At 34.3% G+C, this 19,556-nt stretch overlaps 2 protein-coding genes across 2 annotated transcripts; both read right to left on the bottom strand.

Annotated features, from left to right (window-relative positions):
* Positions 1-3,604: 3,604 nt before the first annotated feature.
* On the bottom strand, positions 3,605-9,000 carry LOC141828243 (oxysterol-binding protein-related protein 3A-like). The gene is made up of 10 exons (XM_074715633.1): positions 8,732-9,000; positions 7,435-7,528; positions 6,694-6,810; positions 5,796-5,868; positions 5,596-5,714; positions 5,383-5,504; positions 5,056-5,232; positions 4,676-4,820; positions 4,194-4,372; positions 3,605-4,095 (listed from the first exon to the last, which is right to left on the bottom strand). Exons 1-10 carry the CDS (start codon positions 8,833-8,835, stop codon positions 3,849-3,851), a joined length of 1,377 nt encoding a protein of 458 aa, XP_074571734.1. The 5' UTR covers positions 8,836-9,000; the 3' UTR covers positions 3,605-3,848.
* Positions 9,001-11,854: 2,854 nt separating this feature from the next.
* On the bottom strand, positions 11,855-13,810 carry LOC141826663 (uncharacterized protein C24B11.05-like). The gene is made up of 9 exons (XM_074713932.1): positions 13,669-13,810; positions 13,446-13,522; positions 13,279-13,344; positions 13,092-13,189; positions 12,966-13,003; positions 12,803-12,890; positions 12,444-12,716; positions 12,285-12,350; positions 11,855-12,206 (listed from the first exon to the last, which is right to left on the bottom strand). Exons 2-9 carry the CDS (start codon positions 13,504-13,506, stop codon positions 12,039-12,041), a joined length of 858 nt encoding a protein of 285 aa, XP_074570033.1. The 5' UTR covers positions 13,507-13,522; positions 13,669-13,810; the 3' UTR covers positions 11,855-12,038.
* Positions 13,811-19,556: the final 5,746 nt, after the last annotated feature.

Genomic DNA, 19,556 nt, shown 5'->3' with positions numbered 1-19,556 from the left:
TGTAAAATGGATAGAAATTAAAAGATGTCCCACCTTAATTTTTCATTCCAAAGATATTATTTTTTTTAATTGAATCTATTTTAACTAAGACTGCTTTAATATTAGAACTGTTACAAAGTGCCCTCTACAAACTAAAAATGCTCCACTGTTATGGTAAATACTAAAATACTCATAAAAATAAATAAAAGCATTAGACTTTAAATTTTAATAAGAATATATATTTTAGAGGTAGGTCTGATAAGTACATCAAAAAGAAAGATTGTTTATTTCTAAAAATAATCCAACACGAAATTCGAACACTTAAATTATATTAAAAAATATTATAAAGTAAAATATAAAACTTCTTATCGATTTTAAAGAGCAATTTTGACTACGATAGTGTTGTAACAGTTTAATCAAAATAATTATTATAGTTTGAAAAGAAATTTTAAAACACTACACTTCATTTTTTTGAAAAAAAATTATTTAATGAAGGAAAGTATTATTATCAATTAAATGAGTGAAAATAGAAAATAAGAAAGCATGTGAGCTAAATATTTTTATTTTTTAAAAAAATATTTTATTAAATCTACTGCATTAATTAACCTTTAATAAATTAATTATGGTACCCTTCCCTAGTTTACTTGATAGGACGGATGGATAAAAGAAAAGAATCTATAGGGAAAATAAATTCCTAAGGAAGGAGAAAGGAAGGTAAGTAAAATACATCCTTTTGCCATGTTTGTTTACCTTGTTTAAGGAAGGAAAATTAAAAATATCTGTATTGTCTAAAATACCCCGAAGAGCTTCTTCTTCCTCGGATGGAAACCTCAGCCGCCTCCGCCTCGCTGTCCCCCGCCGCCTCGTCGTCGCCCTCGCCTCCCCCGCCCAGCGCTCGACGCCCGATTGGGAGGAGAAGGTCGTCGCGCCCTCGCCTCCCCGCCCCGCGAGAATCTGGCACAAAGTTGTTGATTCAGAAGGTGTGTCAAAGTTTCTATCTTCTCGTCCATGGCTATTGGTAGTTTTGCCCTTTAATTAGGCAGAAGCATAGCAAGGAATGGGAAAGGAAGCGGAGACGAGGAATCTGGCATTGGGCAAGTATGAGATGGGGCGAGTCATGGGAAAGGGCACCTTTGCCAAGGTGTATCTCGGTCGTGACCTTCGCATGGGGGAGAGCGTCGCCATCAAGGTCATCCACAAGGACTAGATCCGCCGCCCGCCGGCAAGCCGGAATGGTGGAGCAGATCGAGTGGGAGATCTCGGTGATGCGCCTCGTCCGACATCACCACGTGGTGGAGCTCCGCGAGGTGATGGCCACTAGATCTCGCATCTTCTTCGTGATGGAGTACGTCCGCGGCGGCGAGCTCTTCGCTCGCGTCGCCCGGGGGGCCCTACCAGAGGACCAGGCCACCTGCTACTTCCGCCAGATCATCTCCGCAGTCGACTTCTGCCACCGCCGCGGCGTCTCCCGTCGCGCACTCAATCGGAGAATCCGGGGGCGAAATGTCTTTTTCGTTTCCTTCCTCCCTTTCCGTCCGATTTTGGGTGATCAAATTTGGAGGAAAAATAATCCGTGGATGGATTAGATTTCTTTTCCTTTCTAAAATTTTATAAAAGTAAACAACAGATGTATACATGTAAAGGAAAATTTTTCACAATTTTTCTTTCCGCACCTCCAAGTAAACTGGGCCTAAATAGTTGTCTTCTGCTGCTGTAAATGAAATGATTGATGCCGTTTTCTGCTGTATGAATTTAATCATTTTGGAGTTTGATTTTTTTTTTAAAAAAAAAAACTTAGATTTTCAATTTGAGTAGAAATATTAAATTGAATCAAATAAATTTAAATCTTTTTATTTAAATTGGATTTCAAGAATAATAAATACTATTTAAAAATGACTGACTTCTACTGTAATAGGGGAAATGATCGAATGTATTTTCTTCTACGAAAATGGTGCTGAAAATATTGATTTTATAGTTTTTTTATAAAAATAAAGAGTGAAATTTTGGAAATATGAAATAAGTTTTTTTGGGGCAATAATCAACGTCCCTTTTGATAAAAAAATCAAAACGAAATGCCCCAATGCACTATCTTATAAAATTACACAGCCGCTCTCAAGAGCGCATTGTTCGCCTAGTTTTAACTTTTTTGTCCGATTGATTTTCGTTTGTTTGATAGTAAGTTTCAAACTCGACATGTTTAACAACATTTATACATTATATTATAATAATTACGATTTCATATCCAAAATATATACTTAACATGTTCAAAAATATTCACATTATAATTACTACAAAATTATAATTGTTACAACTCAAATTTTATCATGTTCAATAACATTGACATTGTAGTAAATATAAATCATAACTACTATAACTTAAACTTGTACTATTCAATAACATTTTTGTTATGCAGCTACAGTTTTATAGCAATTATAATTTTACAACTGCTACAACATAAATTTATTTTATTCATATAATTGACTGATCGATTTCAGATTTAAATTTGAAACTGACCTATTAAAAAATCAAAATCCATTGAATAATGCACTTAAGGATAGTTGTATTATTTTATGAGGGATACCGGTGGAGATGTCTTTTTGATAAATAAAAGCGAAAAAGGGACACTCCTCGATGATTCAATAAAAAAAGAATCCTCTTTTAATTTTTGCCCAAATTTTTTGTGTTTAAATCAGATTTTAAAACAACATATGAAAAGACATAATTCGGTTTAAAACATAATATAAAGAAATCTATAATTATACACCGTAGATTAATCATGGAATCTAATAGGAATATGAATAAATTGTTATAAATTAATTTTTAAAGTAAATATTAGTTTTATTGTGGGACTAAAATGAAGAATTTTATAAATGACAATGTTGAATGCTAGTGTCAAAACAATGTTGTTCCACCCTTCCATTCAATGGCTTTAATTTCGATATTATTATATTTTAAAGATAATTATCGATCATATCATCTTAAAAGGAAGATCTAATCCTAACCTCGACCTACCTTACCTAAATCATAGCAAATAGGTGTAAGTTTACTATGGAAAACAATATATCCACTACATGAAAAGAAGGTGTGTCGATGAAGTAAAACTACTACACATGGAAGATAACTAACTTAAAGGGTGAATCTGAACTTCATGAATCAAATAACTGTTCTTTAATTTCTAAAATAAATTTTTTTTAAAAAAAATTAGGGTTCAGGTGACCCATCATGTCCCAAGTCCAAAGAAAGAAAACAAATTTAAAGGTTTGAGGTGGGTGAAGGCAATTTGCTTATTCCATTATCTTCCTTTCCCTTTACACTGCCCTACCACAATTAAATGCCTTCCAATTATCAAAACTTGTCACCTTCCATTTTGCTATGTTGTTGGAATTGTTTACCTAACCAACTAACTCAGGCAAGATTTTCGGTTCGACAAGATTGTCGGTATGGTATGATGATATAGGTCGCGACTAGTAGTTAGTTGACACACCCTTTTAGATCCTAGTTAATCCACCTCTTTGGATATATACTCAAGGTGTCAACTTGAACAACCGAAACCGAGAAAACCACACCAAACACTTCTTCGTCTAAACCTTCAATTGAAAGCAAAGAATTAATCGACTCGAAGAAATATTAACAAGGCAGAGATAGATCAAGTGAGGAAAAAAACATAGTTGACATATGTGAAAACAATATGACCACATGAAACTTAAGGGAACCCTACAAATTCCCTATAACATGAGGTTTGCTATCCATGATACAATTTTTAGTAGTACAATTACTCAACATACCACCATGCATCTTAGAAACTAATTAAGAGGCCAAATGCATCCTTAGAGGCCAACTAAAGCAGTTTAGAGCAAGGCAATACCTTCTTAGTGGGAGGCTGAATCACTATATTGCCACAGGTTGAACTCGATTGAGGTGTTATCGACCTCATCTATTGAATCTGAGTTATCGATTCTCGCCCGATGTTCTGTGTATTTTCCGTTGTATTCGTATACCTCCAAGTCACCCCAAGGTGTAGGGGTAACTTCGCCGGTCATGTTGAACCATCTCGGGTGGAATTGCTCCCCCCGAGCCTCTCGAATCCTTTTCTCTGCTCTTTGCCGCTCCTCCAATCTGAATAAGATAAATTGGGACAATCGAAATGATGGGAGTCCCTAAATGCATGGTAGAAGACGGGTTAAGTTAGATTCATTCCTCTAGTGAGGGCTTACCTAGTCTTTTCAGCACCTGACTTTCCCAAATCACCTTGCTCGAGAGCATATCGATCAGGTCGCAACCGAGAATCTGAAGCCAGCAACTTTCTAGGTGCGGTCTCAAAGCTGTTTATCTTGTGTGCGAAATAGGTATATTGGAATTTATCCTTCTCTGGGGCAGCAGCAACTCTCCATACCTTAATCGAAGTAATTGCATCAGAAGATGAATTTTGAATGTCAATGAGAATTGAGCAAAGCAATGGAGCAATATATATATATATGCAACTCTACATATATATGTATCACAACAAATCAGGAAGAGTCTTAGAAACGAGTAAACATAATCAACACCAACGAATTACCAACAAGAAATAGGTAGTCAAACCGACCAAGAAGATGAAACTGATAATGAAAAATCTTTGACGTGTTAACATACCACAGATCGTAATGAGCTTGCATCTAAATTAAATAGTAAAAGATCATAGAAGTCCATCATGTACCTCCTTTAGTTCGGTCCCTGGCAGGGGTTCTCCTTCTTGATCACATGGTTGACAACTCATTGACTCATTCCATTTCCCTGTCATCAATATTTTTGGTTCTTCTTCTGCACTGTATACATAACCATCCACTTCATATCGCCCCGCCCTGTCAACATATTCAGTGAGAATATTTAAAAATGGAACAGATACGATTACTTGCCTCTGTGCACATACAAATGAACGCATAATGAAGTAGAAATAAGAATGCTAAGATGTATAGAGTAACTAAAAAAAAGAATAAACATCTATATTACTTGGTAAGAATAATGGATCATCTCGCTTTCCACTAGTGCATAAAGTTTGCTATTGTTTGAAAATTTGAGATGGAGATGAATCAATACCCAAACCAACCACATGGTTGGAAGTATAACACGACTTTGTCTCCAGTAGTCAAGTTTGTCATGATCATCTCCCCGGGTGAATCAACCCATGTGCGCCCAAATATGAGGTTATTAACTTTGGTGAGAGGAGGCACTAAATCCAATATGACACCAGCTTTCTTCAGCTTCACCCTTGTCCTGCATCAGAAGTAGATTATCTTTGGGTAACAGCTTAATAGAGAATCACTTTATCGTCAGTAAACTGTAAACCCTTGATGCTTCAGAAGAATGGATATTTCAAGGTTGTGTGATCATTAGTTTCAAATTTTCAATATAACACACACACACCTTCCAACCGGATAAATTTCCACTGAATTTCCTAGAAATTTTGTTTTCAACTTTGACGTGATATCATACGTAAAATGATCATTCTCAGCATGTCCAGCTCCCATTGGAGGATGATGGCTAACCTGAAGTATGGCTAGTTGTGATTTAAGAATAAAGGCAAAAAAACAGCTACGCCGCCTTCCCCTCAAATTCTGCAGCATAAGAATGACTAACCTGCTCAGAAATGAATGTCAGACCACCATGATTAACCATTTCATAGGTCTCACCGAGGATAGGATTGAAAGGTTTCCATGTTCTTTGATAGGCATAATAGACAGAGATTGCCCATGAAGCTGGAAAGAGTCAAAAGGATTTGGAACCCAGTACACAAACAACACTATTAACGTAAAAAAGATACAGATAGATATACTTACAGGAATAAACTAGACGCATGTAGGGGTCCTCACATTCATCTGCCAGATCTAACAAGTGAGAGTACTCCATCAACTGAATCGATCATAGTGTTCATTAGAACCCGTCATCCAATCATCAATACATCCAAGATGAATGTACAAAAGATTCAAGATACCGAAGCATATTCTGGAATGCTTAAAAGACTATTGCGGAAGGGAGTCAGTTAAACTTAACTCACTGTATATTATGTAATGCATCTTCCTCAATGGTTCTGCAAAAACAGACTAAGAAATTTTTGGCCTGTGCATTGTGCTGGCTTTTAAATTTCAAGACATTTTCTGTTTTCCAAGAACTCTGTAGCACACATGAAAGTATATATCTGACATAGGACCATTAGTTCGCTAAATTTGTATCAAGAGGACAGAATATGTAACATGATAGCAATGTAGGTACACCAAAAACAATTGCTGCCTCAAATCAAATTCTTATTGTTCCCATGACTTTGGAATCAAATGGCATTCATAGAACACATCTAGAAGCCCCTATCAACAAGATGCAAAACCACCATGCTTGCTAAAGGCGAACTTCTTCAAAAATCTAGAGCCAATAAGTGGCAAGTGTTATCATACTCCATAATATTAATTCTGTATTAGGAACTCCCATAGCCTTCATAACTGAGCACGTGGAAACAACATTGAAGCGAAGAGGAGAAAAATAAAGAGAGTAAACATATCATTCAAAGGTACATCTTGGCATGTAAAACTTATAAACAAAAAACTCAATATCATACATTAATGTAGAGATAGTTCTAGTTCTAGCAAGTAAGAAGGTTAGAGAGATTGGAATTGTGGATGGGAGAAGAAAACATTGTAAGCATGATGACTGCAATAAGAAAGAAAAACTAAAAGTGGCACCAACCTCGGCAAGTTTCTGTATCATTGTCATTGGCTCAAAAATGATGACAGGCAATGTGACCATTGATGTTACATCTGATCCTATGTATTTCTGCATCATCTTCCAATAACTATCTCGTTCCTCATAAATAGTAAAATACATCATAATCAAGTAATGTTTAACATAGTTGTAATGATTCAAGGTAATGCATGTCAAAGAACTGAAAATTTCTATATTTTTTCTTGTTAAGGAAGCATCAATATCAGATATGACAAATATACTTGTCTCTTCGAATAAATTTACAAACTAATCCAAAAGTTGATCTTAGCCAAGAAGCTAAAAGATGCGCTTAGCCAAGTTGACAATATCACTTTCTCTGATCTCAATAAGGTAAATTTTATAAAAAGTCACTGGAAAGAGGCATTGTTGATTATAATTTATTTTGCCAGTGACAGGTTAGGTCTGATTGCTTAAAGCAAATATGTAATAAATGCTCTAGCCTCAGTACGAAGAAAACAAGGAAATCCTAGTGGGAGTAGCAATGGATTCAGAGTCTTCCACTTGAGAACCTGAGAAAAACATCCAATTCCATTATAATCCACAACAAGACAAGCAGGGTTAACCCCAACTATCTGGGATTGACCACATAGATCTTATCCTACCATTGAACTCTATGCATGACTATATCATGAGTAATATCAATCCGTATCTCTTAAGTCACTTTTAACTATGCTGCTATGTGATTTTTAAGCACTATTTGACTACCTCCTGCTTCCATCTTCCTCGTTGGGCTTCTTCCTCAGCATCATCAGTGCCTCCTTCAGGATTGATAACTTCAAGTCCTTCGTAACCCAATAACCTAAGAAAACAGAATTTCCATAGGCAATTGCAAATGAACACAATACATCCAAATAGAACAAATCACAAAATCATGTTGAAACAAAATCGCAAAGAATTTCACTACGGAAATGTCATAATAAGCATGGAAACTTATGAGAAACTAAAATTTTAAACAATAAAAGAATCACATAGCTTCATTTATTTGCTGAATAAGCTCTAGCTAACAAACGAAAAAATGAGTGATAGAAAGGCAGACAACATCAAAATAAAATTCTGAATTCTCCAACTATAATTAACACAACAGGAATTTATAAATTTACTAAATTACTCAAGCAAATTGGTAATATCCGTAACCATTATGGCAATGATATGAAAGTTGTATGAAGCATGTCTAGATCATAGAAAACAAATTGGTCAACATCAACTTCTCCAATTTTTTCAAACAAATCATTGCATCTTGGTATGAATATTTTGGATTGTACAACGTCTCTCTATCTTCTCTTTTCTAGTCTCTATAGTTTCCTCATCAATGCTATGTTTTCAATTGAAAGTTGTCATCCCTTTGGATTCTATGATTTTTACTTGTTCTAATCAGAAATTATATGAGTAAATTTCTTCATCATCAGAGTGCTGTTGCCAGAAGAAGTGTATAAGATACAACTCCATTTTGTTAAACTAATAGTAGCTCTCCTACAAAGAATTTGTTTTAGCTGATATCCTATTTTTCGTATTTTCATAACATCCTTGTTTGCAAGGGAGAGAGAGATGAGCATATGTTTTCTGTAAAAAAAAGAGGACCTTTGTGGATATTGTCTCAAATAGATAAGGCAACTCAGGCCATTCAATTAAACTCAATGATGTAATCAGATTGAACAAGATCCTGTTGGACTAAAAAGAGCAAAATTAAAGAGGCCTGATTCGTTGAAGAACCTCAAATTTCTCCTTTGACCATTGGGTTGCTTCTACAACCCTGGTTTGACTTCATTTCAATTGCCGGCTTATTTGCAACAAAGATATGTCCTTAAAATACACAATTATTAATTTAAGACCACCAAGCAAAATCTGCCCATCTCAAATTTCCAGTATTGAATTTCCGCTAAAACCATATTCATCAGAACAAAACCACACAACTAATCGTTTCTGCAAGAATCAAGCTTCAAGTACCTTTCATTTCAAATGAGCTAAGAATGAGCGAGCTTTAGGTATAAAGAGAAACTCGCACCCGTTTACAGATTTATGCACAGCGCTGCCCCAATTCCGCACACTCGACGTGATCGCGGAGAATAAACCGCCACTGCTCGCAGGCTTCTCATCCTTGGAACCCATCACGAGCGCCCTAATCCGAACTCAGAAGAGTACAGATCTCGTAACGGCGGCCAGAGAACGATCTGGGACCGGAAGGGGCACCGCCGAGGAGCAGATCTCGATTTGGGGATCGGATCGACGCATTCGCGTCTCAAAATTGGCCTTTTCCCGTTGCAGGCGTTCGAATCAAAAAAAAAAAAAAAAAAAAAGAGTGGAATCAAATGCGACCATGTGAAACCCCTCGGCGATTAAGCAAAAGGAACCCTTCATTTTCAAATTTTAACAAATCGTGAATAATAGTCGTTTTATTTTTACCCTTTTTTCTGTTTCCTTTTATTGGGCTCTAGGCCCATCTTTGGCCCAATAACTATCCACATCAAATTATGGTAGACCACTTGGGCTTGATAGTTTTGTCTTCTTAAGTCGGGCGTGGTGTATAGACTGTAAATTTGGATTAGATTAATTAAATGTATCTATCCGATTTAATAGATAAAATTTATATTTTATTAATTTATTTTAAGGTGGATTCAAATGGATTGGCTCACTTGAGCTGACCTGTAGGTCGATCAGTAATGGCTTGGATTGTCCTACCGATTGAAAAAATAAAATTTATACAATTTAAAACAAAAGTGGGAAAATTAATGAATTTATGGAGTTAACCCTAACCATACTTAAATTTTTTTAATATTTTTTGGTAGACTTATAGGTTTAACTTATTAAATCCACAATCCAACCGTATATATATATATATATATATATATATAATTTTTGGATGTTTTGATAGATTAATCTTTTTGTGGGTTGGTTGGTCCGTCTAACTTGTAATTCATCATAAGTTGGATTAGATTAAATATTTCTTAATCTGCTAAGAAAGTGGGCTGCACTGTCTTGCGCATATGATAAATTTTTAATGAATTGATCCACTTCACTATAATTTGGCTTATTTAGCTGCACTAGTGATAATAAGAAGTAGGATATTATTTAAAGCAATCATAGTTTAAAACTCATGCAAGGAATACATGCCATGTTTTAACAATTAGTGATATTGAAGCGCTATATTAGGAACCGCCTAACTTATTGAATTTATTTGGTAGTCAAAATATGGAATTGAACCGTTAAATTATTCGGTATAAATTATATATATAATATTAATAATATATATATATTATATATTATATATATATATATATTTATTTAATTAATGTGTAACATAGTAGTAAAATACTAATGAAAATAAATAAAAATCAAAATTTGAATTAGAGGGAAGATTATTTACCATCGAGATTAGTCAGTTGAAATTTGAACCTAGGATCCCTTTTATCTTGAGAAAAAAAAAGATTGAGTTAAAAAATAGCAGAAAATAATTTTATTTTTAAATTTTAGATTTATTTTTTTATTGGTTGATGATGAATTAATTATATAATTTAGTTGGATTTTTCTTTTTTCTTTTAAAAAATTGAATTAACAAGATATTTATAATAAATAAATTTTTACCTTCCTATATTATTAGACTCATCTCCTAATTTATAATCTTTCTTTATTAATATACATATTTATTATGATTTTACAATCACTTAAACGACACATTTATTAAATGATTAATTAGGTGTTCCTACCATTTTAAATTAACTTGATATCTAAAATTAATTTTTAGTTTTTAAAAAACTATATAGATATTGTTCATTTATTAACAACCACTAATTAGAAGCTTATTTTGAAAGTCATATTTCAACCTCATAAACAAATCTTTTATTAATAAAATATGTCAAATTTATAAACTTCAATAAAAACCAAACTTTTTGATTTTTTACATTATAAATACTTTACAAACTTAAATATTTTTTATAAAATTTCTTTTTTCTTAGTTCTACCCAATTAAAATTTATTAATTACATGATTTTTCTACCAAACCAAATTTATAATCTTTTCCCTACGAACTATACTTTGATATAGAGTATGACTTAAACCGAACTAAACCAAATCAAATCCTTTGATATAGAGTATGACTTAAACCGAACTAAACCAAATCAAATCCTACAATGAAATTCATGAATGATCGATTTGTCTTTTGTCACAACTAGCGATTCTCATTTAATTCACATGGTCCATGCTTTTATTTACGAACTATACGTCTATATCGAGCTAGTATGATCAAAATCAAATCGAATCGTAAAATGAAATTCATGAGTTGTCGGCTTGCCTTTCATCACAACTAGCCATTCCCATTCAATTCACATGCTCAATATTTTATTACAAACTTTCACCATTATTTCCACTCTCTCATTAAAAAAAAAATTTAACTAATTTGGTCAACCATCCACTAAATCACCAATTATATAATATATTTATTTATTTATTTAAAAGAAATATAATGATAGGGACAAGCACTCATTTCACGTTGCTTGTGTGTTGTAGAATTGACCTATTAATTTATAATAATAAATTTTTTAAATATATTTTTATTGTAAATAAACTTATAAAGGTGATATGCATCCCTAATGGAATACTACTCGATACAAGTCTCTATATTTAGAACTTAAATGAGATCACGACTCGAGGTGAATTGTATTCATATTGAATTGCATATCTTTGTTTAGTTTTGGCTCGGAGTGAGTGCGATACATGAGGGTAGGGTTCCACTAATGAGTGGTGTTGTTTAGTTCGATCACTAAAATAACGCTTGACAATGCTTGCTAACCACTTCGACAAATTGTTTATGTTCTCAAACTTTAGAAAAGCATTTTTGAACTATTCACATAGAGGGACCTAAAGCGAGATGCTACTTTGTAAACATTTGCTTCGAACCCTCCTTGTTGATTTTTGAATGTCTTTTGATGATGCTTGAGATGAAGCTTGAAAAGATAAAGGTTTTTTAGTATTTCTTATTTTGTAAATTTTAAAATTAAAAGGATATTTTAAAAAAAATAAAATAAAATGACAAAAGTTTTGATAATGTAAGGAGTGTTTTGGAAAATTTAGAATTCATGAGGTGCTTTTGGCAAAAATAAGGTATCTAGTGGGGAGGGTGGTGGAACTTGGAAGTTTCACTAATTTTATTAATTTAACTAAAACCCCCCTTTGCAATAATAAATTTCAATCCCATACAAAAACACTACAAATTTTTTTTTCGATATATATTTTTCAGGGGGAAAAGGGAATATATTTATTTCTGGGGATGTGATCGTAAGATGGAGAAATTCCCAATAATTAGCCAGTTAAATTGATTAAGCAGTCACAGTTGTCTCCATGGCCACGTTGCCGGCGGAGTAGTGGATGTTTCCGGCGGCGGCGGCGGCCTCCGCCTCCTCCCACAGCTCCGGCAACGCCTCCTTCATTTTGTGGATGCTCTCCAGCGCGTGGTCCGCCCCTTTAACTCGATGACGAGTCCCAACCTGAATCAATCGCGATCGAATTAATCCAAAAAAATTCATCGAAATCGCTCGGAATTATGCTTCAAATTGAATCTTTACCAGCACGGTGTGCAGCCCGGCGTGCTTCCCCGCCTGGATGTTCCTCGCGCTGTCGTCGAAGAACACCTGGAAACAACAAAAAAAGATTAAATTTTGTTCTCAGAAAAGCATTATATCTGCGTTTCCATCGCAGAAAAGCAATCAAAATTCGATCTTTACGGTTCTGTGCGGATCGATGTTGGCGATCCTCAGCGCCTTCTCCATGGCTTCCGGAGAAGGCTTGCAGAGCACCGGCGTCTTCGGCAGCTCGACTCCGGCGACGCCCGGCGCCCGCGCGAAGTGCCCGACGATGTCGAACACTCCCGCCGTCGCCGGCGTCGACGACGACGGCGGATTCACCGTCTCGAAGCATATGATCCCCTCGAAGCAGTCTTCCAGCCCCAGCCTCTTCAGCACTTCGAGCGCATGAACTTTATCAGCGTTTGTAAACACCTTTTTTTGTTTTCAAAACAAAAAAAAAATTAAAATCAATTCTGAAGAAAATACACATTTAAAAAGTTAAAAAAAAAAAAGCTTACAAGTTTGCGAATTGAGAGGCCCTGCAAGAGTTGCCTTAGAACAGGATCTGGCTTTAGATTCTCATACGGTAGTCTTCCATGAACAAATCTGAATTAAACAGTGAAATTAAGATATAATTTTCTTCTTTTTCTTTAATTTTGCACAAAGGTTTTGAGTCAATACCTGTGATAATCATCATAATCAAAGCTATAGCCAATGGCCTGAAGGATTAACAAGAAGAAAACTCTGCTTAATTGCTCAAGAACTGTAACTGAAACAGAAACCTTAATGAACGGAAATCTGAAGTACCCTTAAACCAGCCATTGTTGTGCCGTAATTCTTGTACAGAAGGTTGCCCAACTTCGGCACCATGCTCTCTTCAATCCCTAATTCCTCAACCAAATAATCTGAAAGATCGAAACCCAAAAAAGATCTGTCAGCCCAAAAAAAAAACTGAAAAGGGGGGAAAAAAGACAGTTTCAGAATCAAACAATACCTTCAATGTTCTTGCAGCATGAAGCTGCCATGCCGGAACTCAATGGATACAGGGTATCGTCGAGATCTGTGAACAAGAAGAAAACAAAAGGGAAATAAAGATAGAAATTAGTGAAAAAGAAGAAGGCGAAAGAAAGTCAAAGCAGAAAAAGTAAGAAAAATGCTTACCAAAGAGAAGGCAGTCGTATTTCGGCCTCTGAGCTTGCCTGTAGCGAGACTCGTAGTCCATGTCGATCGAGCAATAGCTTCGAAACATGAAAAGCGTGTTATAATTGCATCAAAATGGGATTTTTACTATAAAAAAGTCGATTTTTTGGTGGTTTCGAATTAGGGTTCATCAAGTCCTCTGTCTATCTTTTCCCCTTCTGAAACAGTTCCATCCGAAGCTTACCTTAAGAAGAAGAAGAGCAATGCAGTAGAGATCGATGTGCGATTCGATCAAAAACAAGGAGGAAGAGAACTCCGAAAGAAAAAAAATAATTTTTGATTAATTTTCTCGAGCTGTTTGTGATGAAACAGAGGAATGAAGCATCAACAGGCGAAGCGAAGAGGGAGGAAGAAGGCTTCGAGGCGTGCGCTTAAATAGGCGCCGCGGCCCGTCGTTAAGCCGTAATTAGCAGCTTAATCACCACGCTAATACTTAATTAATCATTAACTAATCAACTTGCTAATCCAATTTTTTTTACTAATTGATCATTTTTTTTCAAAGCAAACAAATAAATAAATATTAATTTAATTAGCTCCACATAATACATTGTAAATTAAGAACCATGGATGCCTAAACCTTCTAGGTCATTTTTTAATTCATAAACAATCTTTTTTCCCCTTTTTTTCCTTTTTTCCTTTTTTTTTTCTTTTTCCTTTTTCGTATTGCGGCCGAAGACAAAGTGTTATAAAGTATTGCGGTCGAAGACAAAGTGTTGTAAAGTGTTATTTCACTATCATATCTAATGTTTGCACTCGAAAATTTTTCTCGCAAAGAATTCATTAGGAGCCCGTCCGCCAATGGTACCACGTAAAATGTGTTGCTTATCCTCGCTCAATATGACAAAAACATAGCTCAATTTGATCCTAAACCCCCCAATAACCCTAACCCTATGGGCACCCCTTACCCCACAAGGTATGAGGTATCCCTCAATAATAGATACCATTGCGAGCAAGCTGGACTCCATCATGAAGCAACATGATTAAGAGAAGAATAAGTAGTTCCAAGAAGCATCATCCATGTATTTTAAATTTGACAAAATAAATATCCAAGTTGGATAGCAATTTTCTCTATATTCGATTGAGACTCGAATGGAGGAGGATATAGAGGAAATTTTTGAACCTAATTACATAATTAGATAATCGAGTATGAAAATTTTCAAATTCGAATATGGAAAAGAGTATGGTGAAATAATCCTACCCACGAACATCACTGTGGTGTGTGTATATATATATATTTCATCGTCAACGAACATCACTATCGTGATATTCTTTGAAATTCAACACCATGATAATGTTGATATTTGAAAATTAACACTACTGTGATGTTGATTTGCAAAGTATAATATCATGGATGGTATTGATTTTAAGATTTATGTAGCACCAAACAACACTATAGATACTCAAAATTGATTATCGCATGAGAAATAAAGTAATATAAATTTTATTATTTTTATTATTTTTTAATATAAATATTTTTATTTTATAATATATTTTTGTTGAATGATGATAATTGGATGTAATGAAAAAAATATTAGTATAGAGAATATCGATCTTTTGATAGCTATTGGGATGGATATCCGATTAGTCTCCGATGAATATGAAGATAAGAGAGATGAAAATGAATATAATAAATGAGGATGAATATGAAAAATATAAAATTTAATCAAAATCCACCTCATTATCATTCATATCTCCTATCGAGTGTTATCATTTTTACCATTATTCGAAAACTCCGAATATACTTTGTATTACTTAATTTTAATTTAGATGCTTATAAGCTTTAATTTTGGTTTAGATAAAAATAGTACTATTGAATTATTTAATTTTGGAGGTAAAATTTGAAATTTGCTTAAAATTAAAGGCATGTGTTTTGGACCAAGCAAGTAGATTCATATTTAATATGAGTTGTTGGTTCAAAGTCATGTCCTTGTATTTGTCATTGTGGCCTCCAGATGGAGTGCACTGGCAATTATTGCCATTGTTGTTTCTATCAAAATAATTTAGACATCTATTATTTCAATCATTAGTATCCATTTTTTTATGATTAAATTTGTCATGTGTTTTATGCATTTTAATAAATTTATCTTAAATTTAATAAGTGCATAAGCAATTTTACAAACTTGTTTAATTGGTTTCTCCTATTAATCAATCAATCGCTTAGGTTTATAGACTTAAGTAAAAGGTGGAATCTGTCACCCCAGCGGCCTCACACGGTCAGTTTTACGACCATCTATGAAGAGGTAAATCGATAAGCTACAGTTGACTACGACGAAAAAGGACATTACCTTGATTTCGTCGAAATTCGACTTTTATCCACTTCAACAACTTTATTCCATCATCGTAACTAACTCAACTATATGCCCGGGGGATGATTAGGCTTATAGACGATCAGTCCAGCTATATTGTTCAAATTTATTGGCTAAGGTAAATTAGTTAAGTAAGTCGAGTTTAAAATTAACCAACTTGCTAAAATTATTGTTCAAGTTTCATTTATTTTATTTTAACTTAATTGAGTTTGGAAGAATATATAGAAATTGGGAGAAGAAATCATAAAGAAATATTTAAGATTCAAAAAAGTATGTTTTTTTTCCCTTTATTACTGAAATTGAAGATACGAGGCTAGATTTATAGACTCAAAATCTAGTTACTAAACCTATGTCATTAACCCACTTAATATTGTGATAATATTCGTATCTGCAACAAACACAAAAAAAAAGCATGAGATAATGGATCGAACTAACCAAATTTAGAAGTTCAATTTCATTAATTCAATTTTTTTTAAAAAAATCTTAATCATTTCATTTTATTCGATTCGATGTTGATTTTAAAATTTTAAATTCGATTAGATTAATTAAACCAAATCAGTATTAGTTAACTACTATGTTGTTAATAGTCAATTGTTATACCCAAAGACTAATCTAAAATAGAGCTGTTTTGTTCTAGCCTAGTTAATTTTTTTTATTATTTATGTTGTTTTTTTATTTAGCCTACTAAGCTCATTGCTTTGGCATCCAAAGCCCAACCCAACTACTTAATTCTCTACACTAAACTTGTTTCAATTCTAATGTTTAGATCCGCCCCTAGTTATACCTGAATCAGATAACAATTGTGCAACTTGATTGATCAACTTATAAATCGAGCTGATTTGACTATCTAATAGCAATGATTGATCTCATCATCAATCGACCCTCCGGGGCATAGCTGAGTTAATTACAATAGAGTAGAGTTGCAGAAGAGGGCAAGGGTTCGAGATGATTCTCTTTCCGTCGTGGTCAACTGCAGCTTCTCAATTTACTTCTTCACAGATGATCGTAAGACCGATCGTGTGGGCCCGCTGGGTGGTAGATTTCACTTTTTACAGAAATCAGACTTCAAAATCTTACTTTTCAGAGTCATTGTGAGAATCTTCTATGGAATTGACCATGATATCAATTGAATCTCAATTTACTTCATCATAGATGTATGGGGCCGATCATGTGAGCCCGCTATTGACAGATGATATAAAATCTGATCCATTGTGATCTTCTATGTTGACCATGATATATCTGATACATCATAATATCTTTTAAAACAGATACAAATTTGTGCCGACAATGGTTCTGAAAAAATCTCTAAAAGGGTGGTAAAATTTAGATATTTCTACTCTGTCAAAAAGGAACCATGACATTGACATATATATTTGGAAGAGATTTATTTTTAGATATTGAAAAGAATACTATCTCGTTGAAAGGTAACTGAATGCATCCTTAGTTGGATCACATAGATAATTTTTGTCAAGATTTTTAAGTTATCCTCACATGTAAGTTTTAAATTTGCACCCACCTACAACTGCCACAAGCAAATTAAGAAGAGCATCTTCTTCAATACACATTATCCATCTTAATACTATAATTCAATATAAATCAATCGTCTTAATTTTAATAATACGATACTATTTTACTTTTCAATTCCTTTTTCATTCACAGTTATCATTAGTTAAAAAAAAAATTTATCATAGCAGAAGAGTGGTCCTAATGCTCCGACTTCAGTCGACCACCAAAACTTCTGCAAAATTTAGAAAGCTTAATTTTAATTTGCCAAGAAATCCACGGCGTCCTTTAAAACGCAAGCAAACCCCTCAAACTTCCATTTCCTTCTTCACAATAAAAGTCTTCTCGCCAATGGCTCGAGGAGAGGAGAAGAACTTAACGTCGCCGGAATATTCCCCACGCCGACAACTTCTTCCGACGATCGATCATCATCTTTCCCCAAGCAATTCAAAAGGTACTTCATCAATATTCTACAACGCTGCTATGCATGATTCTAAGGCCTCTCTTCTATATATATAACCGACAACAGGATCGTCGGAAAGTTCTCACCCACCGGAAGAGGGGCAGAACAACCGTCGCCGGACGAAGAAGAAGCTCTTCGCGAAGGTGAAGGAGAAGGCCAAGAAATGGCGGCAGGTCCTCGTGAAGAAACGCACGCAGTCTCCTCCGCGTCGCCAGGAAGCGACGACCTCGCACGGAATCAGCGGGGCCGGGGAGGAACGAGAGCAGCTCGTTCATGGGAATCATGTCGCTTCTCCGAGCTCGGTGGAGATCAAGGACATAGACGTGAGTTCGGAGCCAAAGGTCGAAGTTCAGACCTCGAAGAGCATCGCGACGTCCGAGGGAGGTGATGAATCGTTCAGGTCGGCGGCGGAAGAGGCCGCGGTGGCGGCGGAGCAAGCTTCAGGCGAGAGAGTCTCGGTGAAGGAATACGTGATGAAGAAGCTGGAGCCGAGGGAGGAGGACAGGGCTCTGTGTGAAGTGATCACGGAGGTGGTAAACAATAAAACAATGAGCTCTACGAAGAACTAGCTAGTAGTGTTGTAAATGAGTGCAATCCACTTAAAATTTTGATATTGTTTGAATTTATTTGGTCTCGAAATATAGTTGAGTCGGTTATGTTGAAGTAGAGTTGTTGAAGTTGATAAAAATGATAAAATTGAGATAATATCCCGTTAAAAGAAGAGTTCATTTGATAAGTTAATTAAGTTACATGTAATCAAATTTAAAATGAATAAAATTATTGAATTCATTATTTAAGTGCGATATCTTCTATCTCTTTGAACTTTACTTGTGGATCGACTACTTCAATCTCATTATTCGTGACACATACTTTCTAACGTCAACAGTCAAGCTTTTAGTTATGAATCTTAAATTTTTAATGTTTACAAATTAGTTATCATAGTAAAATAACTTAACGATTTCATAAATATTAAAAAAAATCATTTAATAAAAATTTAAAATTTGATAAAATATAGATAAGCTGATAATGTACTCGTACTTGGCCTACTCAACCAATTCAAATCAGTCCAATTCATCTTTAATTTCTGGATCCATGTCTACGGCTCTCATTACCTATTGCCTCTAGATTGATATGTTGTTTGCACCATGACCTTGGAAACTACCTTCTTCCTCGGCACTAACGCTTTGTTTTGGGAGGAGGTGAGGGTAGGGGAAGGAAACTTTGAACCTTATTTGGAAAGGAGTAAAGGAAGAGGAGAGAAGGTTAAATTTTAACCTTCTTTACCCATAAAAAGGGAGATTTTCTTATATTCCGATTTGGAGTGTAAGGAGAGGGAAGGTAACTCTAAATATTGTTTGTTTCAATTTTATCCCTGTTTTAAAATATTAATTATCAAATAACTTATTTAATTTATTCAATCTAAAATTTTTAAATCTCTCTTGCTGAACATGATCTTTTCACTCTTTTTTTATATTAGTAAATTTTATAAAAATATATATACAAATACTGATTTATCCTTTATCGTATCAAAATGTACAAATTTTATATTTTACATATTTATTGTATGCATACTAATTATTTTTTAAAATTTTTTATTTATTTAAATCGTAAATATTAATTTTAATTAGTCTCACAAGATAGTTTTGGTAAGAAAAATCTTACATTCATAGATTTAATGAGTTATACATATTTTTTTCACATGTAGATTTATTTTAAGAAGTAAAAGTTTTTTTTATAATTTTATATATTTAACCTTTATTCTCTTTCTTTTCCTCCCAAACAAGCTAACATATGTTACAT

Source organism: Curcuma longa, chromosome 4 (genome assembly GCF_044706935.1).
Source record: "Curcuma longa cultivar G26 ecotype Majalengka, Jawa Barat chromosome 4, ITB_CL_G26_1.1, whole genome shotgun sequence".
Lineage (NCBI taxonomy): Eukaryota > Viridiplantae > Streptophyta > Magnoliopsida > Zingiberales > Zingiberaceae > Curcuma > Curcuma longa.
This window is presented reverse-complemented; position numbering and strand designations above follow the sequence as displayed.